Genomic DNA, 23,116 nt, shown 5'->3' with positions numbered 1-23,116 from the left:
TCCCTCACCTTCCTCATGATCATTGATGCCCCACGAGGTGAGATCTTGCATGGAGCCCCAGACCGAGGGTGATTGACCGTCATCTTGAACTTCTTCCATTTTCTAATAATTGCGGCAACAGTTGTTGCCTTCTCACCAAGCTGCTTGACTATTGTCCTGTAGCCCATCCCAGCCTTGTGGAGGTCTACAATTGTAGCCCTGATGTCCTTACACAGCTCTCAGGTCTTGGCCATTGTGGAGAGGTTTGAGTCTGTTTGATTGATTGTGTGGACAGGTGTCTTTTATACAGGTAACGAGTTCAAACAGGTGCAGTTAATACAGGTAATGAGTGGAGAACAGGAGGGCTTCTTAAAGAAAAACTAACAGGTCTGTGAGAGCCGGAATTCTTACTGGTTGGTAGGTGATCAAATACTTATGTCATGCAATAAAATGCAAATTAATTGATTAAAAATCATACAATGTGATTTTCTGGATTTTTTTTATTTTTTAGATTCCATCTCTCACAGTTGAAGTGTACCTATGATAAAAATTACAGACCTCTACATGCTTTGTAAGTAGGAAAACCTGCAAAATCGGCAATGTATCAAATACTTGTTCTCCCCACTGTAGATAAGTGATATTTGTCCAGAGTTGTCAGTATTTCTTATTTGGGCTATTTCTGTGATTGTCAATTCAGACGATGTTGTCTCAACTTTGAACTTATTCCTTGCAGTATTTCCTCATATGCCTCCCTCTGCTATTCATCAACATCTGATACTTCATTGAACACAGAATTTCTGTGTTTTATGCCACTGTGACTTTAGATAAAACTTGCCTGTCATGACAAACCTTTCATGTATGTTTAGCTGTATATATTTGCTCATTTGACTGTGTAACATCCATGGATATTGTGACAATATGCTGATTGTACTACGTGTCAGTGCAGGCTGGTCTAGGCCGCAATTCTGTAGTGTCTCATCTCCATTTCGAAGCTAGTCCTTTCTTACTAATCCATGCGGAATAAGAGGATGTGGACCCATATCAGCCAGGCCTGAAATGAATTTATTCAGGATTTTAAAACGTCAGGTACAATGAAGTCAGATGTATTTCCATTTCTAAATATATCCCAGCTACACCAGTGCCTAACTCCTGCATGAGTCATTTGATTCAATTACAGTGCTTCTTTGTTTAAATATTTGATTCATTTTAAGTCACAGGATTTAATGTCATCCAGTAGTAACACAGAAAAACGATTTCATCTACACAGTCAAAGTACTCAAAGTCACACAATATATAATACCATACAAATATACACAAATACCACACAATTGCATAAGAGCATTTGAGCTTCGTTTAAACAAATCTGCAAAATGTATTTTCATGTACTCTTAGAACGCTTTTTAAATAATATCTGATCACATATCAACTTGTCTATATACATATATCCACATATCAGTTGGGACTGTAGCTATTTACACTCCAAGGGCAGCAGAGGTGATCGGAGGGAGCTTAGACGACGAGGCCCAGGCGTTTCTTGATGAAGTGGGCCACCAGAACCTGAGGTCTCTGTTGGTACTCCACCAGCACATCATGAGGGGTGGCGATCTGGTCCCCATCGAAACGGTTCAACAAAGTCACGCATACGACTGCAGCTGTGGTGAAAAAAAGTGAAATCTGTTAGAAATATCAAAACAATGTAAAAAAAAAACATTGTTAAAAAGTTTTTTTTTTTTTTAACTTTTTGATTACAGGTTCTCTCTGTCAAAGTTAGTGGCATTGGAGACAGTGGGACTGTAATTTATTTGGAATAATACCTTTGATGCCACAGGCACGACACATGGCTGCGAAGACGGTGGACTCCATCTCAATATTCCTGACTCCCGTGTTATAGGCTTTCCTCAGGTACTCCAGCTTGTCCTCAGTGGAGAAGGAGCAGAGAGCTCCATCCAGCCGACCCTGGCCTGGTGGACCACAACAGAAAACAGACTGGGTTAGACCAGAAGGCTAGTAGGCAACATTGGGAATGTACATCCTAAATTAAAGAGGCAGAAATACAACAAAACTTGCAGACTGTAGCTTTAACTTAGGGCTTTTGTGTAGCAGAGTGTACAGAGGTGAGTTACGTGATGTGGTTACCTTCATAGAAGTCACTGGTGCACATGGTGTTGCCGATGATGGTGGGCACGTCCTCTAACTCGGAGGAGCACTGCAGCAGCTCCTTGGAGACGCCCACGTCAAGCTCTGTGCTCCTTGTGATCACCTTACCTAGAACCACCTGCTCAAACTGGGCACGGAAGAAGCAGTCCACCGCCTTGTCTGTGACCACTACTGTTCCTGGTGCCAGACCTGTAATGGTGATATGATTTAGAGAGCTGTGGCACTCAACTAGATAAACATGTATTAAATGTGTATCAACATTTGAAAGAAGAATGGAAGGGGGACAGTATGCTCTTACCGACTCCACCGGAAGTGCCAATGCGAAAGAGGATGAAGTCGATGCAGCGGGCATGATGCAGCAGCTTGATGAGCTCATGGAGCATGATGGAGATGGAAGGGATGCCCATACCATGCTGCAGAAACAGTGGGGTGAGGTTAACAATCTTTACTGACTAAGGTTAACAGAACTGCAGGAAAGCAGTGCTCGGCAGGTGGGGTGGCGAAGGACACTACGTCCTGGTGTTGTGAAACACCGACTTGTCGTGCATGCTCTCCCTATCGAGTAGACTGTATCACGGTGACATCCAGACGGTTACCAAATGAACAATTATTTTCCCATGAAGGCTACCTTACTTGGAGGAAAACATTTGGCCACATTAGCTTTTGCCGGCGACACCGTGATACAGCTGCGCAGCGGGAAGCAACTCAGGTCGCCAGGCACTCTTCCCACTGGGCACACACTGGTTCAATCAACGTTGTTTCCACGTCATTTCAATAACATTCCTTTGAACCAACGCGGAATAGACTTTCAATTCCGTTCTGGCACAAAAAATGACTGCTGTGCATCACCCAGATATGTACCATACAATGGTGTTGGTAGAGGTGAGCATCGAGGTGGAAAAGCGCTATATATATCCAATACATTATTATTAGAAGATACAGCAACACACCAAACTGGACAAACATCTGAAAATAATAGAACACCATTTCAGGTGTCAGTCACCACATAAAGAATCTTCACTTCCAAGTTTTAAAGTCTTATACAGGCTATCGAAAGTCAAGTCAGATCATCATCTTGTGTGAGGGAGATGTATCCATCGTGCAATACTTACACTGATAGAAAGTACAGGTCCCACTTTGTACATGGAGTAGCGGTCGGTTCCCTCACAGATATCGGTGACGTCATCCATGTTTCCGGGCAAGGCCAGCTCCTGGTGAATGAACTGGGCAAAGGACTTCATCCGATTGGCACTGCCGCCGACGCACACAAACTTCATGGGGGAGATAGAAAGGCCGTTGTATTCCTCCGTCTATGAGACAAGCTTTCATAAATCAGGTATTGCAACTATTTGGTCTGGGTAACTTTCACAAACCTTGATGTCTCCAAACATTTCAGGTAGGTTGTGGGTCTTGGTCCCCAGGTTGAAGTGATAGAGAATGTCCTCTTCCATTGTATCCAAGTGGGGGTTCTTAACATGGATCTGGGGGATCTTGAAAGGGACCTCGGGTCTGTAATTGATATYGGAGAGCACATGACAATTGCATAACAGAAGGTTCTTTAGTGCAGGACAATAACCAGTAGTATAATAAAACCTCAAAGTAAAATACATATACTCACTCGATATATTCAGAATGGTCATTGACAGTCCCTATACCGTTCAGTAAAATAGGTGACATAGTTGTTCACTGTATACTAAAAGAAATATGAAGAAAACATTTATAATTACTATCAACTATTGAATTATAACACAATATATTATAAACACAATATTTATAGCCACAATATTACTACAGCCACAAGTGCAAAACATACCTTTCAGGCTAGAAAGGTTCTTCTGATTTCAAAGGGTAATATTCTCTGTTGTGCTGTGTAGCAGTTCCCAAATACTCTTTGCCTGTCTCTGCCTCTTGGGCTGATATAACTTTGACCTGTGACTTCTCTATGGAGTGATTGGTTGGGGAGGGAAGGGTAGTGACTGTCTGGTCCAGTCATTGGTCTGGTCTCTCCCACTGAAACGTTAAGTGATCTCAAACAAACGCTAACTTTGACAGACAAACTTTCCAAATACTTGGCCCAGATCCAAAGTCATGACTCGAAACAGTATATATATATATATATACTGAAAAATACTGTACAAGGGCCATGCAATTGAAATTTAGTGAAATAGTAAAAAGCCAAGTCAATGTTCTGATTGCCAGGTGCATTCAACCATTCTCAAAACATGATGAATGATGTTACATAAACAAAATCGCTGTCCTGGCAAGTTTTCAAACACGAGCTAGACTGTTACGTAATTGTCACCGAATCCCGGGCATCTCATGACGTTCAGATTCCAAACCAATTGAGTGTGCACAAATATTTGACTGTGTGTGTGTGTATCATCAAAACATATTACCTTAACCGGTTGTTTTAGATATGCCACATATCCTAGTCATTTTTTTATTTTWAAAAATCTTTAAATATAACCTTTTATTTAACTTAGGCAACTTGTTTAATCATTACGGGGAGAAACATGTCCGATGATATTGAATATTCACTTTGTATCCTGTGTCAATTACGTCGGTAGAACACAATTTCTACTATGACGACAGTGGAAAAGAGGAAAGAACAATTATGTAAGTAAAGTCATAGAGATCTCAGGTTTCTGGAACAATCTAGCTACGAATCACACTTCAACTAACACATGTCTAGATACCATTTCAAATGGTAATGAGTGCTTCATTGAGCTTCATTAAGCACACAAAGAGAGCGAGAACACATCCAATGTTTCCATGCACAACACATTTATTTTCTTTCAAACAAATCTTTATAGTAATCATAACGAGGCACAAAAAAAAAAAGATAACACTTCAAAACAGCAGGCATTTTTAGAGGAGCCCTTCTAAGCCATAGACACCTTTTAAAAGTAAACCATCAATCCCCAAACTACAACAGACAAACAAGAGCATAGCTCAGGCTAGTACATTAGCTGTTATTAGTGTTACAGTGAAAATGCAGTTCATTAGCAACTTCAGGCACAGAACAGAGCGGGTCTGTGAGGGCAATCTAACAGAATCAAGTTTTGCAGTTGTGTATACTTCTTGGGACAAGCATAAACACGTAGCATGACAAGAGGGCCTTAACTCTGACTTGAACCAAAATGAACTGCTTTAATTGATCTATGAGCGGTTGTGAACAGGCAAAACCTGGTGAAGGAACGTTGTGGAGGAGAACATTGAGGAGTCAGTCGTGCGTCACTGCCTTTGCTCCTTTCTACTCCTTGGAACCTGCAGGAATACACACAAGTTAATTTGTGTGGGTGTTTTCCCCCCACACATTTTGATTTGCAGTCCCACCCCATGATCACGGATAACAATGCAAGTCAGGATTTCCCCGACTGATTTATCAACAGGCATATCATCTTGTCTGAACAGAAACATCCATTGAAATTTTGCAACTCTACTTCGGTGTCCTTTCTGTAGATCTATACATTATGTAGATCTATACATGATTTATTGTAAAATAAATCTATATGACTTTATATACATTCAATATTTTATTAGTTAGTCTATGGGGCATGTGCTTCTGAGCAATGAGCCAAATTGCCAATTGAATTCAAATGAACTTGAAGTTCCAACATCAACCCACTGTCACGAACAGCTACTTACTTGATGAATGCATATTTGGTGCCCCTTTCTGGTCCTCTAAATAGCCAAAGCTCAAGAGCGTAGACATGTTGACAGGGGTCGAATTCTGAGATTTCTGAGATCTGCAAGACCAAAAGGCAAGCATTTAAAACACAGTGGTGGGACAAAATGGGGCCTAAATAAAATGCGGAAAACAAAACATTGAGCTCTTGAACATTTAAAGCTAGTGGAGGGTTCATAACAACCATAAAAAAAGTGGGAGAATCTGTCAGCTGATTGATATGGTGAGGGGGGAGTACACTAACAGCAAACACTGAATTTSGACCCTGAAAACACTTACCTCTAACAGATACAGTTGAACTAATACATGTTTTTGTACRCTACAAAATGGGTCAACAATATCTTCACATTTTAAAATGTCCTTTTATTCATTATGGTTCTAATAATTTATTGACTGTGTAGACGTAGCCATCTCTGACATAACGCTGTACGCTTAAAAGGGACATCTCTGTAGGCCTATGTTTGACAGGTCAATGTCACAGGTCACTGACAGGTGGCAAATGTAAAAAACAACATTTGCACTGTGACTTGCATTGTAGAGTAAAGACCACATTGGTAGCAAAAACAAAGTCAGGGGAGGTCATGTCATCACACTATTTGAAGCTAGCGATCTGTTTGTTGATGTATTGGTTCATATAGCTAACTGAGCTGAACGGTTTGTGAGGACATCTGTTTTCTTTCATCAGTATTATTTGCAGACAGGCAAGTCTGGCATTGGCCCATAGTGTTAGAGGACCCATTTRTGCATGYACATTGCCATTAAGATCTTCCACCATGTTGAAGTAGTTAACTGGGTGGGGATTCCTATGGGCTGGGAGCGATCAGATAATGTTTAGAGCATTGTCTACTAGTGACTCATAACCCGCAGTCCCATTTGTTTTATCCGTAGGGCGGTGATTCATAATCGCAGTCCCCTGAAGGGCGGGTAGGTGGCGGGTTGAATAAAGAGAAAACAATGCATTAGAAATCCCGAAATATATTTATTCTGCAATTCATGTCTATAGGCTACATTGAGGTTTTTGTTACATTATTTTTTATCTGCCATTAGTGGGTAAGCCTAAGCTTTAGCGCCTAACTGTACGCCCGCCACATACATGCCAATCGGCAAACGCTTTTGGGAACTTGGGAGATTTTTTTTTACGCCGGTCCGCTGAGGCAAAAAGGACAATGTTGGAGTTTAATTCAATAAGTAAAAAAAAAAGCAGCGAAATGGAGAGTTGAAAATAAAGAGAAGGGAGGGCCAGAAAAGCAATGTTTGYGAAAGATTTGGTGAAGTGGTAAAAGAGGATGATAGCAGTGCCGACTACGTTGTGTGTGATGACTGTGATGCGTTAGACAAATTCGAGAGTCAAAAGACGGGGACTTRAAATATGGCACCTCAAGGGAATTGTAGCCAGATGGGTTAAATGGAATTGTAACCTAACTGAAAACTGACTGTAGGTCTATGAGCTCTCACTTAGCCTAATATAATATAAACTCCTCCAGAATTTWGCACTTATTGCTGTAAAGTGATACACCAAATGTACATTTGGACTCTGGAACAGGAGTAGAGAAAAWTMATTTATTTCTTTCAGCATCTTGAAATAATGAATGCGCGGTTAGGGAACGTCTGTAAAGGTGCCATCTTTATCAGCGTCATAAAAYCTSATAGTATTCCAACCACATAAAATATGCATCCGAGACAAACTTAAATCMTATCAGAAACATGTTGGGTTGTTTTCACTGCTTTTAATTTCAAAATGATGTCATTTGGAAATTTTGCACGGAAAGCCTATCCTTTTTTAWATTTTTTATTATMCATTTTCTTCCAGTTCCTAAAAGTCTGCTGCARGAGAGCAGAGATAAAAGGGGAACTTAACCGACGTCAACTAGATTGAATTCATTGATTTGTTACATTGATGTCATAAATCACATTGATGATATTATTTCAGGGTTTATTTAATCTTCTAGGGCAGTAATGACTGAAGAAAKGCTGCATGTATCCAATTATAGACAAGTTGAAAAGCAGAAACATATCAAAAATAGGCTGAAAAAAAGAAATCCGGCACCCCGTCAAAAAAATTGTTCCGTCYTCACTGACTGTACATCACATTTTCTATCAGCCTATTTGCGGGTTAGGGTCCCAGATTTTCACTTTAACACATATAGTCGGGCGGTTGCGGATGGGTTATTAGGAATTGCAGGTGGGTCCGGGTGAACAAACAGCTGACCCATGCATCACTATTGTCTACTTCTTCAAGTTGGTTTAACTATGGTTTGTAAATGTCATCGCCATCTGGTGCCACAATAGATCAATGAGAAGATTTGGTTCAGGTCGCCAGCAATGCAGGTGGTGGTAAATCACCATTATTAGCTTTGTGCTTTTTTCAAACACAAAAGAAGAACTGACTACTTCAAAATGGAGATGGCCTCAATGGCGCTGCCCGTGCTGTTACAGACGCCATAATGGGACAAATAGAAAGACGAGCCCTTTAACTAACTCTATTCCTTGGCCACATCACATCGGCCTTATCCATTCTAAAAAAAGTATGGGGCAGGAGTTTTGGGCAGCGCTATATTGCATGAGAACTAGGGAGGCCAGGTTCAAGACTACCACAACAAATATTGTCAGCACATTGAATCTGCAAGCTTCTGGAGAGACAAAGGTGCAATCTGGGATATTTGCGCCCTATTTTGGTCACCAAAATGAATGATATGAGGCCAATACCTATCGATTCTTGAATAATGTCAAAAGAAAATTGTATAGCATAACTTGCCTCGTGAGCTTGTGAGTAAAACGGTCCCTTCATAACTCAAAATTGAATGTTGTTTTAATCCATTGTTTTTAAACAAATGCCTTTGTTAACAATATATGGCTTCAAACATTTTTAAAACTATATTGATGATACCATTGAATTGCAACCAAAGCGGTCTGTAAATGTTAAAATAGTTACATTTCTTCAGCCCCATCAATTGGTAGCGGGGCTGCTGGGCTGAAACACAAATACACCAAGAGTGTAGATTTAATTAACACTCATAAACTGTTGCGCTTGGTAAATGACCCTACTTTTCACATTGCAATCTACGTTTCACATTTAATGCATAAAATGTTGCCATGTGGCAACATACCATTTCTCTTCATCCACTTGCTTCCATGAATGAAGAAATACAAACACCATTGAACTTAACAAAAAAAGGGGGGGGGGGGGGGCCTTACACTAGCCAATGATGTCCTTTGGTGAAGTCACATGACATGCAACTCCTCTCCAGATCACATGCTAGTGGGAATAAGGAAACTCTGAAATTTCTGACTTGCTAACTGGTTGAACGCAGCACTTGTAGAACTACAACTAGTTAGCAAGTCGGAAATTTCAYAGTTTGAACTAGCCGCYAAGGCAGAAATAGCTAGCTGCTACTGAAATGCCCCACAAATTGTTCTCATAAAACTGTGTACACATCTCCTTCAATAAAAAAAATGGAAACTCAATCTCGGGTGATAAACATTKAATCAAATTTTCCAWGTATTTGTTCTTATGAYACGGATCAAATGCATTTGTTGCCAAATGTAAACAAGAGGGAGGGCCCTGGAAGTCATAGGCAAAAGACAGTGAAAATTGCATTTTCTGTCATTTTTAAGTAATTTTGGCATGAGTCATATGATTTTAACACATTTTTTGTAAAGATAAAATATGGCCAAACAATGTTTTTATATACGCATGGATAATACAGTACAATACTGCTTTAATAAATGTACAATATCATTAGTAAAAATATGGCGTGAATTATTTTTTCAAGATAACAATTTCAGAGAGTGTGAATGAATAAAAACAATAATTATAATTCAAATACCTAATTTATATTAGAAACCAACATTTATGATTTTTGTAGTTACCGTTGTCACACAGTGTTTCCATATCAATAAAAAAAAAAATGGATTTAGTATTTGTATATTTAAGGCCATTTTATGTACGAAAAACTAATCATAGTTCTATCATAATGTGTGCAGTAATTGAGTACACTATTTTGTGGCGATATGCAGCTTAGACGAGACTTAKATTTTTAAAGTTAGAAACAAACTATGTTCATCCTGTATAGGCCTAAGAGCTGGCCTCTGTTCTATCAAAACCGGTAAGCGGCAACAAATTATATATTTTTCCCATATTACTTCAAACACTTTGTCACATTTTGTTTTTGAATGAACACAGAAATGATGTTACCAGTTGTTTTTTTTCACATTACAAAACAGTACTTTATAATTATTTGTATTCTTACAGTACAAAGAATCCCATATCATTAACAATCAATAGGAATTACATACTGAAGTCATGTGTGTTTGACCTCTATTTCTATTTGACATGAACTATTTGAATGTAAATACACTGAACAAAAATATAAACGCAACATGTATAGTGTTGGTCCCATGTTTCATGAGCTGAAATAAAAGATCACATACATTTTCCATACACACAAAAAGCTGTTCTCTCTCAAATGTTGTTGACAAATTTGCAGACCATCCCTGTTTGTGAACATTTCTTTTTTGCCAAAATAATCCATCCACCTGACAGGTGTGGCATATCAAGAAGCTGATTAAACAGCATAATCATTACACAGGTGCACCTTGTACTGGGAACAATAAAAGGCCACTCTAAAATGTGCAGTTTTGTCATAACAACACAATGCCACACATCTCAAGTTTTGAAGGAGCGTGCAATTGACTGCAGGAATGTCCACCAGAGCTGTTGCCAGAGAATTTAATGTTAATTTCTCTACCATAAGCCACCTCCAAAGTCATTTTAGAGAATTTGGCAGTACGTCCAACCGGCCTCACAACTACAGACCACGTGTAACCACGCCAGCCCAGGACCTCCACATCTCTTCCACTGCGGGATCATCTGAGACCAGCCACCCAGACAGCTGATGAAACTGAGGAGCATTTCTGTCTGTAATAAAGCCCTTTTGTGGGGAAAAACTCATTCTGATTGGCTGAGAATGGCTCCACAGTGGGTAGGCCCATGCCCGCTTAGGCCCACCCATGGTTGCACCCGTGCCCAGTCATGTGAAATCCATAGATTAGGGCCTAATTTATTTATTTCAATTGACTGATTTCCTTATATGAACTGTAACTCATTAAAACCGTTTAAATTGTAGCGTTTATATTTTTGTACAGTATATATTTTTGTACAATATATATATATGACTGAATCTTTGAGCCTATAACAAAGAGTTACATCTTGTAAAGGTACCCAAGCTGTCTGGAGCTGCACTCTGCTGTGCTGTGAATGAAAAAGTATAACATTGCCATCTTGTGGATATATGGTGTAAATATTTCAATGGGGTCACTCACGTTTTCTTGAAATTGCCTGCTGCATCTTCATTCTTTCCTGATGCTAAGGACAAGTTCTCCATCTGGCTGTTGGGAGAGATCTGACAGCAAAAACAAAAAGTGTCTTGAATAGTCATTTATCATCTGGAATCACATCAGGGTTGAACACGAGGTGAAACCCCCTATTTCAGTTGGCAACATCAGCTTCTATTGGACATACTAGGTCATTTTATTCTCTATCACTGCAACTGCAAGAGAGGAATCTGATAAATATAGAATAATTCAAATATGATAAACGCTAGTGACAATTTGATGCTAATCAAATACATTTCAGCAACAAATGGGGACATAGCCAAAGATGGTGGTATAGTGGTTGGTTATAAGTTCACTAGATACGGTAGGTGTCATGTCTGAGAACTCTATCCATTGTTAGCTAATATTTGTACTGAGTCAAAAACATGTAGCTTTTCATGATACTAGGCAGGTGATATAATGCTGTCAAAAGGGAAGTCAATGTCCAAAATAATCTAAACAGGTCTGTCTGCATACTGGACTTCGAAGACTTCAGAATTAACTATTAACWCAATTTATAGTAGCCCAATATGATATGAATGGGGAAATATTGTTACATTTGCTGGGTAGCGCATCATCAGAAGTGAAATTGCAAGGATTTCTCCATTCACCTTCTCTTTGTCATCAAAGTCCCTTTCCCAAGTTGACTTATTATCACTCCCAAAGGGAGCATTAGTTGACATGTAGTTTTGAAAGCTCTCAGTTGGGCTGGAAGAAAGACAAATTTACAAATGTCAAATAACCCATTATACTAATAATAGCCTTAGCCTGTATAACTGGGCTGCAATCAGCAGGACTCAATAGTGTGCAATGTTTGATGCGTCAGAGGCGGCGGATGTTCTGAAGGACTAGTTGAAGGATGTTTTGATAACAGTGGCCCAGAGGGTGAATGTGCATACAGTGCTCTGCATGAGTTTTGCGATATCAAATGGTAACCACGCCCATATTGATCAGCCCACACCCCACCACACCCACCAAACGGGAGCAAACATACAAATGCTGTTGAAGAACGGTGCGCACTGTTTGGCGGAAACGTGTCATTCAGTACAAACCGCCACGCAATGTAGCAAAACGTTTAACAAACTGAACACACCCCTGTTTTACAATAGGGTACATCAACCATATAACCTCAAACAAATATGAAATTTGGATGATCAATGCACACAATCCATCTTGGCCTGGCTAAGTAGCCATAAATTACTAACAAACTAACTTCACAAATATATTCTTTTTTAATCCAGAGTAACCGTCATTATTCTCATCTTAATTTGCCTTTTTGGCTTTACCTTGCTTGCTCTTGAGCTTTTGGAGATCCAGAGAACCAATTTGGAGCTTTGTAAGATGACGCAGAATTAGGTTTGGTGTCCAAATTGGTCTCCTCGTGCCACAATAAACCTGTAAATGAATGAAAAGAACTTGGTTATCAATGTTGTACACTACAGTGGTTCCCAAACTGTGGGGTGTGCCCCAGGGATCAGCAAAGGGGGGGGGGGGGGGGGGGCCTTTTTAAAGGAAATCAGTCCGGCAACTTACTCTTTAAAGTTGTAATAGTAGAATGCACAAGCCGTCATTTTGAAATTGGGTAGCGCATCATCAGTTTTCCTCTTGTCATGTCATTAAAGGAAATCAGTCCGGCAACTTACTCTTTAAAGTTGTAATAGTAGAATGCACAAGCCGTCATTTTGAAATTGGGTAGCGCATCATCAGTTTTCCTCTTGTCATGTCAGTCATTGCATACCTTAGGGACTCTGCATACAGCCCTTAGCCGTGGTATATTGACCATATACCACAAACCCCCGAGTTGCCTTATTGTTATTATAAACTGCTTACCAACGTATTTATAGCAGTAAAAATAAATATGTTTTGTCATACCCGTGGTATACTGTCTGATATACCACGGCTGTCAGCCAATCAGAATTCAGGGCTCGAACCACCCAGTTTAGAATACTAGCTATTTGCTAGTTAACGATAAAAAAATGTTTTTAAAGTGTCTCGCTAGGCCATCCTTCCAAACTGGATGGGTGTGTCATTTTACCTAGCTGCACTTTTTTTCAGTCTATGAGCTAGACAGATAGCTAGCTATAACTTACTTCATTTCCACAGATGAAAGGGGAGATAATAATCTTTGTTATTTCTAGGTCAAACAGAATACCGTTTTTACCCCTCTGTCCTCCTTGTTTAGCCAGTTTAGTATAAGCAGAATCGGACTCATTGACTCCCGTACGGCGTCCTTTAGTCCTCTCCTCAGGACCATTGTTAGCATCGTCAGACATCCCAGGAATCTGCGAGGTCGGGGCAGCTTTTGTTGAATCATCATCACCATCACCATTGCCAACGCCTAAAATAAAAAAAACACACACAATTATAAAGGCTTTGCTTCAAGTTGTAGCTAGTTCGTTAGCTACTTCAACTAGCTAGCACCTTCACCTGGTAACGTTACATCTTAGATTCTTGTTAGAATTAGAGGTGTAACGTTAGCTAGCTAGCCAAGAGTAATATTCAGAGATATTAGCTAGGCCTTCACAGCTAACGGCGGTTAGCTACGTTAGCTAGCTAGTCAGCTTTGCACATTTGAAGACCAATTGTACTTGCCATGGTCGTTTTGTCGGCGATCTGTGTCAGTGTTCATATCTACTGTTGTCTTTCTGTTGAAAAAAGAACGCAGTACATTGTCATCCTAGCGTACACTGCTGGTCAAATTGCTAGCTCGGTAAGGACGTTAGCTTAGCAATAAGGCGTTGCCAGCTAGCGTTAGCAACTAGCTATACATGTTCGTTTTAGTACATGGATGTAAGTGTAGTGTAGGTAGCTAGTAAGTTAATGTGATGTTGAAGCATCATTCCAAAACATTACTTACATTTCCAGCTATACTGCGGTTGCAAATCTGGACACCAGCAAAAATAGTGCGGAGAAAACCCGAGTATGGATTTCGAGCTAACTTGCAGGGAGTGACAAAACAAACGTCTGACTGTGCCGAGAGTTTTGTTACCATGGAAACAGGGCTGGAGCATTACTTTTTTAGGGATGTGTTCAATAACCTTTTTCGGTAATGGGTTTAAAAACAGAAATTATGTGAAATTCATTTGAATCAGAGATGATATCTATATTTAGTTTTTGACTGTTTATTAAATAAAAATAAAGATATTTAAATTATGAATAATCCACCAAACCCTTTATTTGCTACTTATTGTAGCCTATCCATAACCCACAGTATAGTTAAAAAAATATGTTCAAAATATATATATTTAAAAATAATAACAATATTTTATCTTCTGCTTTATTATTTGAATACCTTGTAATTAGACCTCTATTATGCCTAGTCTTAAAACATTAGGCAAATTTTCCATGAATGGGCTTGCAATGCAGAAAATGAAAACAACATCTTTCCTCCCATCTCTATGGAAGCTCGTTCCTGCCACCAAAAAATGAAAATCTGACTACAGGTTATAAGATAGTAAGTCATTATTATGAGATAGTATGTCCTAATTATGAGATATGTAAGTCCTTTTTATGAGATATGCAAGTCATATTTGTGAGATAGTAAGTCATTATTATGAGATAGTAATTAATCATTATGAGCTAGATAGTCATAACTATGAGATAGTAAGTCATTATTATGAGATATGTGAGTCATAATTATGAGATACTAAGTCATAATAAGGAGATACTAAGTCATTATAATGAGATACATTTAGGCGATCTGTATCACATGAATCCAATGTGCACTTTGCATTGGGTCCTCAGCTTTCAAGGATAACCTTATGTATATCCTATAGTCAATCACGTGTGTGTGTGTGTGTGTGTGTGTGTGTGTGTGTGTGTGTGTGTGTGTGTGTGTGTGTGTGTGTGTGTGTGTGTGTGTGTGTGTGTGTAGAGAGAGAAGGTTTGTTGTGATATTGTTCCATATTAATGGATTGGAGCGTTTTGTTGATGTGAGTTGGTGTCTGTTTGATGACATCTGGTTGACATCAGATTTAATTACAGACCTGCTCCAGAACTTTGGCGACTACTAAGTGTATTCTAAACATCCCGCTTTGGGCTGGATGTGTCAATGTGTAGTTCATACATGCATAATCTCTGAGCAGAATTACTGTTTTACCCCAATTAACCACGAAATCCCTAGTTTGAAAGCAACAGTTTTTCTGGAAGCTGTGCTGCGCTAGTCTGAGTACCAGTCTCTTTAGCTAATCCATTCCGTGTACTCCATGTCATGTGCCAAACAGACTGGCCTTTCTGACATCTTCAAATATGAACATCATATCATTAATGTGCTCGAAGAGAACAGAGAATTTAAACCTGACTCAATCACCCTCACAGCTATCCTCCAATCACAACGATTATGCAAATATTGGAACTCAATCACTTTTTTTCTCCACAGAACATGTTGGTATCRGGTTGCTCAGCATCCGTTTTTTGTTTGTCTAGATGAAACCAGTTTGTAAAAAGTTGCTTGATTTTAAGCCTCAAAATACACCTTGCCAAGCTAACAGCTAAATGTTTGTTTTTGACTATGTTATACATTTTCATTATATTTTTCGAATGCTCCACATGTTGTCATGGAAAAAATGAAAGTTATTTCCAACAACCAATGAGCAACTCTGCCGTAAATCCAGCACATATTGAATGTTTCGATTGCTGAAAGGCCAGTCTTTTTGGCATTGACAAGGAGAGGCAAGTGGAATGTTAGCTAAAGAGAGAGACTGGTACTCAGACTAGTGCTGCGCAATTTCCCCTACAGTTTCATCCACTTCAAATCAAATCAAATCAAAGTTTATTCGTCACTTGCGCCGAATACAACAGGTGAAATGCTTACTTACAAGCCCTAACCAACAGTGCAATTTTTAAGTAAAAAATAGGTATTAGGTAAGCAATAGATAAGTAAAGAAAGAAAAATAAAAATAAACGTAAAATGACAGTGAAAATAGCAGTAGCGAGGCTATATACAGGTGGTACCGATACAGAGTCAATGTGCCAGGGCACCGGTTAGTCTGGCTAATTGGGGTAATATGTACATGTAGGTATAGTTAAAGTGACTATGCATAGATGATAAACAGAGAGTAGCAGCAGCGTAAAAGAGTGGTTGGCGGAGTAGGAGAGGGGGTTGGGGACGACACACACATGATGCAAATAATCCGGGTGGCCATTTGATTACCTGTTCAGGAATCTTATGGCTTGGGAGTAAAAGCTGTTGAGGAGCCTTTTGGTCCTTGACTTGGTACTGCTTGGCTTGCGGTAGCAAAGAGAACAGTCTATGACTGGGGTGGCTGGGGTCTTTGACGATTTTTAGGGCCTTCCTCTGACACTGCCTGGTGTAGAGGTCCTGGATGGCAGGCAGCTTAGCCCAAGTGATGTACTGGGCCGTACGCACTACCCTCTGTAGTGCCTTTCGGTCGGAGGCCGAGCAGTTGCCGTACCAAGCAGTGATACAACCAGTCAGGATTCTCTCGATGTTACAGCTACAGAACCTTTTGACGATCTGAGGACCCATGCCAAATCTTTTCAGTCTCCTGAGGGGGAAAAGGTTTTGTCATGCCCTTTTCACGACTGTCTTTGTGTGTTTGGACCATTCTAGTTTGTTGGTGATGTGGACACCAAGGAACTTGAAGCTCTCAACCTYCTCCACTACAGCCCCGTCGATGAGAATGGGGGCGCACTCAGTCCTCCTTTTCCTGTAGTCCACAATCATCTCTTTAGTCTTGGTTACGTTGAGGGATAGGTTGTTATTCTGGCACCACCCGGCCAGGTCTCTGACCTCCTCCCTATAGGCTGTCTCATCGTTGTCGGTGATCAGGCCTACCACTGTTGTGTCGTCTGCAAACTTAATTATGATGTTGGAGTCGTGCCTGGCCATGCAGTCATGGGTGAACAGGGAGTACAGGAGGGGACTGAGCACGCACCCCTGTGTTGAGGATCAGTGTGGCAGATGTGCTGGTACCTACCCTCACCACCTGGGGGCGGCCCATCAGGAAGTCCAGGATCCAGTTGCAGAGGGAGGTGTTTAGTCCCAGGATCCTTAGCTTAGTGATGAGCTTTGAGGGCACTATGGTGTTGAARGCTGAGCTGTAGTCAATGAATAGCATTCTCACGTAGGTGTTCCTTTTGTTCAGGTGGGAAAGGGCAGTGTGGAGTGCAATAGAGATTGCATCATCTGTGGATCTGTTTGGGCGGTATGCAAATTGGAGTAGGTCTAGGGTTTCTGGGATAATGGTGTTAATGTGGGCCATTACCAGCCTTTCAAAGCACTTCATGGCTACAGACGTGAATGCTARGGGTCTGTAGTCATCTAGGCAGGTTACCTTWGTGCTCTTGGGCACAGGGACTATGGTGTTCTGCTTGTTGGTATAAAGACTCAGTCAGGGACATGTTGAAAATGTCAGTGAAGACACCTGCCAGTTGGTCAGCACATGCTCGGAGCACACGTCCTGGTAATCTGTCCTGCCCAGCGGTCTTGTGAATGTTGACCTGTTTGAAGGTCTTACTCACGTCGGCTACGGAGAGCGTAATCACACAGTTGTCTGGAACAGCTGTTGCTCTCATGCATGCCTCAGTGTTGCTTGCCTCGAAGCGAGCAGAGAAGTGATTTAGCTCGTCTGGTAGGCTCTGGTAGGCTCGTGTCACTTTGTAGTCTGTAATAGTTTGCAGGCCCTGTCACATCCGACGAGTGTCGGAGCCGGTGTAGTACGATTCAATCTTAGTCCTGTATTGGGGCTTTGCCTGTTTGATGGTTCYTRGGAGGGCATAGCAGGATTTCTTATAAGCTTCCGGGTTAGAGTCCTGCATCTTGAAAGCGGTAGCTCTACCCTTTAATTCAGTGTTCAGTGTGAATGTTGCCTGTAATCCATGGCTTCTGGTTGGGGTATGTATGTACAGTCACTGTGGGGACAACGTCCTCGATGCACTTATTGATAAAGCCAGTGACTGATGTGCGGTTTCCTGTTTGCTTATTTCCTTATACAGCTGACTCAGTGCGGTCTTAGTYKCAGCATCCGTCTGTGGTGGTAAATAAACAGGCGCAATTTTTWWAAATGAAAACTCTCTTGGCAAATAGTGTGGTCAGCAGCTTATCATGAGATACTCTACTTCAGGCGAGCCAAATCAAGAGACTTCCTTTGATTTCGTGCACCAGCTGTTGTTTACAAATATACACAGATCGCCCCCCCCCTCGTCTTATCGGAGTGTGCTGTTCTATCTAGCCGGTGCAGCGTATATCCTGCTGAATGTTTTCCATGTCGTCATTCAGCCACGATTCGGTGAAACATAAGATATTACAGTTTTTGATGCCCCGTTGGTAGGATATTCGTGATCGTACCTCGTAACATCAGGCTGTGCTCAAAAAAACAATGTCAGACGGAAGGGAGGGTGGTGCGGCAGCTGCCGSTTCTCATACAGATGCTGTTATTTCATCTAAAACATCAGGTGTACGCCGACCCCAGCTAAGTAACTCATGCAAAGATTTAAAGTGCAATTATGTGTTTTATCTCCAGTACATTGCCATGATTATCAGTTATGTAGCTGCTCTTCTGATAATCTCAGTGCGTCCTTGCTGGGATGACACAATCAATCTACTGCCGGAGAATATCAACACCAAACACATTGGTTCACCGTTCCACGGGAGCGGACAGTACACAGCATACCATAATGTTCTGAATAATGGCCAAGTCTACCTCGCTCCCTACTCCACTGAACCGCATAGGCGTAACATACACAAGTCCAACATTTATCGGAAACTGTTAAACTACCTGTTCACTCCTCTCCTCCTGGGATGTGCAACTCAATCCTGGGCCTAACATCACCGAGCCAGCCTCAACCCTGGGCCTAACATCACCGAGCCAGCGACACTCACCAGAGTGGAAAGCAGTGGATGGCCTCGTCCACTGATCGTCGCCGCTGCGGAAGTGGGTGAGTGCTATGGTCCCATGGTTTCTCTCGACTCACCCGGATTCAGGAGGGAATTTGACTCTTCAAACATATCCAAGTCACTATATGCGATCCCTGACTCTGCTTCTGGTACGCAAGTTGTTTTAATTAGTTCCCTGCATCCAGTGCAAGCGGGAMGGATAGTTAATTGCACTATCGAACTGCCTCTAATCAAAATGAAATAAAAACACTGTCAGATAACACAGAAAAACTTTTTTCAATGTGTCAATCCCTCTCGAGTCATCTGGGATCCACAAGCTAAGCCCAATGGACTACTAGGGGGACACTTGAACATTCGTAGTGTCATTTCAAAAAGTGATCAAGTTCAACATCTTCTCACAGACTCCAACCTTGACTTCCTCTGCCTTTCAGAGACATGGCTCCATAAAAACTCTCCATATGCTGCTTTGATTGTGCCTGGCTACAATGTTTTCAGGAGAGACAGGACTGAAGGAAGTGGAGGGGGTCTGATGATTTACATTAAAGAACATATCCGATGTAAACAAATTGAGTGGTCATGTGATAATGGACCAGAATGTATTGGCCTGAACGTTACACTGTCTCTTCAAATGTATTTTACCCTTATTGGAATGAATAGACCACCTTCCACCAAAAGTGTGTTTTTTGATCAATTTAATAACATGCTTAGGGAATGTGATTTTGGGAAAGAGGTCATCTTAATGGGAGATTTTAACATTAATTATGAAGACAAGTCTTGTAGGAAAACCCTCAAACGGATCACTAATACCTTTGACCTTACACAGCTAGTTAAATGGCCAACCACGGTGACTTGTTGCTCGAAAACACAGATTGATTTGGTGTTCAGTAATAAACCAGAGAGAGTGACTAAATCATTCAATATGGTTAATGGGCTATCTGATCATAATCTGACAATTATAGCCAGAAAGCTTTCTAAGAGCAGGTTTAACCTCTCTACTGTTAGAAAGCAGGATCAACTAAGAATACCTAAGAGTGAATTAAATTATTTTGAAAACGCAATTAAGGGAATTAACTGGAATGATCTCTTGTCCTATACAGACGTGGAAGCTGATAGTCAGGTTTTTCTATCCACAATCCAGACTACAATAAATGGTTTCCTAAAGAAAAMKAAATCCAAACCTGGCCAAAAGAGCACTCTTCCTTGGCTAAATGGAGAAATCTGGAAATTGATGAAAGAACGAGATTATGCTCTAAAAACAGCCCTGAAATCCAAATTAGAGCACGATAGATGTAGGTTTACCATGTTGAGAAATAAGGTGATGAAAGAAATCAGACAGGCCAAGGCAAACTTTTTTATTAACATAATTAGTGAAGCAAAGGGAAATTCTAAATTGATCTGGGAGAATCTAAAAAAGTTAACAGGGAAAGACCATAGTAACATTGCAAAAAGACTAGAAGTCATGGTGAATAACAATCTAACACAGGATGCAGTCGAAATAGCAATAGCCTTCAATTCCTACTTTATTGACCCTGTCTGGGTACCGACACAGAARCCCTCCACTGGTTTCTTGGGCTCAGTCCTAGTGAATGACGCTCAACCTGTCTTCATCATAAGGGAGGTTTCTGAGTCAAAGGTGAACAGGGTGATTAGCTCACTAAATAACTCTAAAGCCAAAGATGTGTTTGGGCTGGACTCTACTTTTCTTAAAAACTACAAAGAGTCACTCATTGGCCCCATTACTAAGGTCACCAACACATCTATTCGTCAGGGGGTGTTTCCAAGGATATGGAAGTCGGCCATAATAATGTCCATCTTTAAATCGGGTGACCCTGCTGACGTGAGTAACTACAGGCCCATTAGTATACTACCTGTGGTTTTGAAGGTTGTTGAAAAGTGTGTAGCAGAACAACTGATAGGTTTCAGAGCAAGTGAGTGTAACAGATGTGAAATGGCTAGCTAGTTAGCGGGTACGCGCTAATAGCGTTTCAATCAGTTACGTCACTTGCTCTGAAACCTAGAAGTAGTGTTTCCCCTTGCTCTGCAAGGGCCGCGACTTCTTGGTTTCAGAGCAAGTGACGTAACTGATTGAAACGCTATTAGCGCGTACCCGCTAACTAGCTAGCCATTTCACATCCGTTACACCCACCTCAACAACAGCCCCTTCACATTACACTCCATGCAGTTTGGCTTCAGAYTGAAACACTCCACAGAAACGGCCAACTGTTTTCTTCTGAAAAATGTGAAGTCCAAGGGGGCGTTGTTGGGGCTGTGTTTCTGGACCTAAGGAGGGCTTTTGATACTGTTAACCATAAGGTTCTCATCACAAAATTGTCCAAGTTCAACTTTTCCCCCGATGCCTTGAGATGGATGAAATCATACCTTGAAGGCAGAACTCAGTGTGTCAGAATGAGCAATGAGCTGTTGCCCACTCTTAGCTATGATGTGGGCGTGCCCCAAGGGTCAATACTGGCACCCCTACTGTTCATCCAGTACATTCATGATCTGCCTTCTGTCTATACTGGGTCTGAAGTTCAAATGCATGCAGATGATACAGTGATATATATGCATGCAAAGAGCAAACAACAAGCTGCACAAGAACTCACTACTGTAATGGTCCAGGTTACAAAATGGCTCAGTAACTCATGTTTGCATCTCAATGTGAAAAAAACTGTCTGCATGTTCTTCACAAAGAGGACAATTGATGCTACTGAGCCAGATGTCTATGTGTCAGGGGAGAAGCTCCAGATGGTATCTGATTTTAAGTACCTTGGCATCATACTTGATTCCAACCTCTCTTTTAAAAAGCAGGTGAAAAAGGTAATTCAAATAACCATATTCAAACTAGCTAATATCCGATTTATATGAAATTGTTTGACTAGAGGTAGCAAAACTGTACTTCAAATCTATGATACTCCCCCACTTAACATACTGCTTGACTAGTTGGGCCCAAGCTTGCTGTACAACATTAAAACCCAATCAGTCTGTCTACAAACAGGCTCTCAAAGTGCTTGAAAGGAAGCCCAATAGCCATCATCACTGTTACATCCTCAGAAAGCATGAGCTCATGAGTTGGGAAAATCTTGTGCAATACACCGACGCATGTCTTGTATTTAAGATTCTAAATGGCCTGGCTCCCCCTCCACTCAGTACTTTTGTTAAACAGAAAACCCAAACAAATGGCAGCAGATCCACAAGGTCTGCCATGGGAGGTGACTGTATAGTTCCCTTAAGGAAAAGCACCTTTAGTCAATTTGCTTTCTCTGTGAGAGCTTCCCATGTCTGGAATACACTGCCATCAGACACACATAACTGCACCACCTATCACACTTTCACAAAAAACATGAAGACATGGCTAAAGGTCAATCAGATTTGTGAACATAATCCCTAGCTGTGCATTGCCGCTTTCCATGTTGTCTGTTGTCTGTAGCTTGTGAGGTGTGGAAACACTTTGTTGCTTTTATGGATTTTGTCTTGTTGCTTTTGTACTATGTTGCTCTGTCTGCATGCTCTGTCTTGCTTGTCCTATGTTGCTRTGTGTGTGCTCACTGCTCATTGATTGTCTGTATTGTAATTGTTTTTAATAACCTGCCCAGGGACTGCGGTTGAAAATTAGCTGGTTGGATAAAACCGGCACTTTTACTGAAACGTTGATTAATTGTGCACTGTTCCTGTAAAAWAAATMGAATAAACTTAAACTCAAACTCAGTATTGATGGTAAGGGCAGATTTCCCACTCGCCATCGGCAGATTCTTACGAGGCACCCCGCCCTGTGTCCTCTATACCTGCGTCTCTTTCTCTTGCCAATGACGAGGATTTCGGCCTTGTCGGGTGTCTGAAATACATCKTGTGCGTCCTGCTTGTTGAAGAAAAAAATCTTTGTCTAATCCGAGGTGAGTGATCGCTGTCCTGATATCCAGAAGCTCTTTTTTGCCGTAAYATACGGTAGCAGAAACATGATGTACAAACTAAGTCACAAATAACTCGAAAAACCACCACATAATAGCACAATTGGTTAGACACCCATAAAACGGCTGCCGTTTCTTCAGGCGCCATCTCTTTTT

The 23,116-nt window shown here is 40.9% G+C and overlaps 2 protein-coding genes across 5 annotated transcripts; both read right to left on the bottom strand.

Moving 5' to 3' along the window:
* Positions 1 to 1,022: 1,022 nt before the first annotated feature.
* On the bottom strand, positions 1,023 to 4,040 carry LOC111974528 (uridine phosphorylase 2). Its single transcript, XM_024002284.2, has 8 exons — positions 3,950 to 4,040; positions 3,755 to 3,829; positions 3,510 to 3,645; positions 3,249 to 3,407; positions 2,435 to 2,549; positions 2,116 to 2,325; positions 1,794 to 1,940; positions 1,023 to 1,631 (listed from the first exon to the last, which is right to left on the bottom strand). The coding sequence occupies exons 2-8, from the start codon at positions 3,811 to 3,813 to the stop codon at positions 1,489 to 1,491; spliced, it is 969 nt and encodes a 322-aa protein (XP_023858052.1). The 5' UTR covers positions 3,814 to 3,829; positions 3,950 to 4,040; the 3' UTR covers positions 1,023 to 1,488.
* An 858-nt stretch (positions 4,041 to 4,898) lies between these two features.
* On the bottom strand, positions 4,899 to 14,190 carry LOC111974535 (uncharacterized protein C7orf57 homolog). Of its 4 annotated transcripts, none has more exons than XM_024002303.2 (9): positions 14,055 to 14,190; positions 13,790 to 13,842; positions 13,359 to 13,535; positions 12,484 to 12,592; positions 11,809 to 11,905; positions 11,147 to 11,226; positions 8,757 to 8,795; positions 5,785 to 5,885; positions 4,899 to 5,403 (listed from the first exon to the last, which is right to left on the bottom strand). In XM_024002303.2, the coding sequence occupies exons 2-9, from the start codon at positions 13,824 to 13,826 to the stop codon at positions 5,390 to 5,392; spliced, it is 654 nt and encodes a 217-aa protein (XP_023858071.1). In that variant the 5' UTR covers positions 13,827 to 13,842; positions 14,055 to 14,190; the 3' UTR covers positions 4,899 to 5,389. The 4 variants fall into 4 exon arrangements, with proteins under 4 accessions (XP_023858071.1, XP_023858064.1, XP_023858090.1 ...); XM_024002296.2 differs by having other exon boundaries at positions 13,350 to 13,535; positions 14,055 to 14,168; XM_024002322.2 differs by lacking the exon at positions 8,757 to 8,795.
* Positions 14,191 to 23,116: the final 8,926 nt, after the last annotated feature.

Source organism: Salvelinus sp. IW2-2015, linkage group LG2, assembly GCF_002910315.2.
Source record: "Salvelinus sp. IW2-2015 linkage group LG2, ASM291031v2, whole genome shotgun sequence".
Lineage (NCBI taxonomy): Eukaryota > Metazoa > Chordata > Actinopteri > Salmoniformes > Salmonidae > Salvelinus > Salvelinus sp. IW2-2015.
This window is presented reverse-complemented; position numbering and strand designations above follow the sequence as displayed.

What these genes read in the sequence shown, in the direction of transcription:
- LOC111974528 (XM_024002284.2), bottom strand. Translation starts at nt 3,813, where the DNA reads ATGTCACCTATTTTACTGAACGGTATAGGGACTGTCAATGACCATTCT. An exon ending in AAATGTTTGGAGACATCAAG is followed by an intron (nt 3,408 to 3,509) that starts GTTTGTGAAAGT and finishes TCCCCCATGAAG; the next exon opens with TTTGTGTGCGTCGGCGGCAG. An exon ending in CACCAGTGACTTCTATGAAG is followed by an intron (nt 1,941 to 2,115) that starts GTAACCACATCA and finishes GTGGTCCACCAG; the next exon opens with GCCAGGGTCGGCTGGATGGA.
- LOC111974535 (XM_024002296.2), bottom strand. Translation starts at nt 13,826, where the DNA reads ATGAACACTGACACAGATCGCCGACAAAACGACCATG. An exon ending in AGGACAGAGGGGTAAAAACG is followed by an intron (nt 12,593 to 13,349) that starts GTATTCTGTTTG and finishes ATTCATTTACAG; the next exon opens with GTTTATTGTGGCACGAGGAG. An exon ending in ATTGATGGGGCTGAAGAAAT is followed by an intron (nt 5,886 to 8,756) that starts GTAACTATTTTA and finishes TTGGTCTTGCAG; the next exon opens with ATCTCAGAAATCTCAGAATT.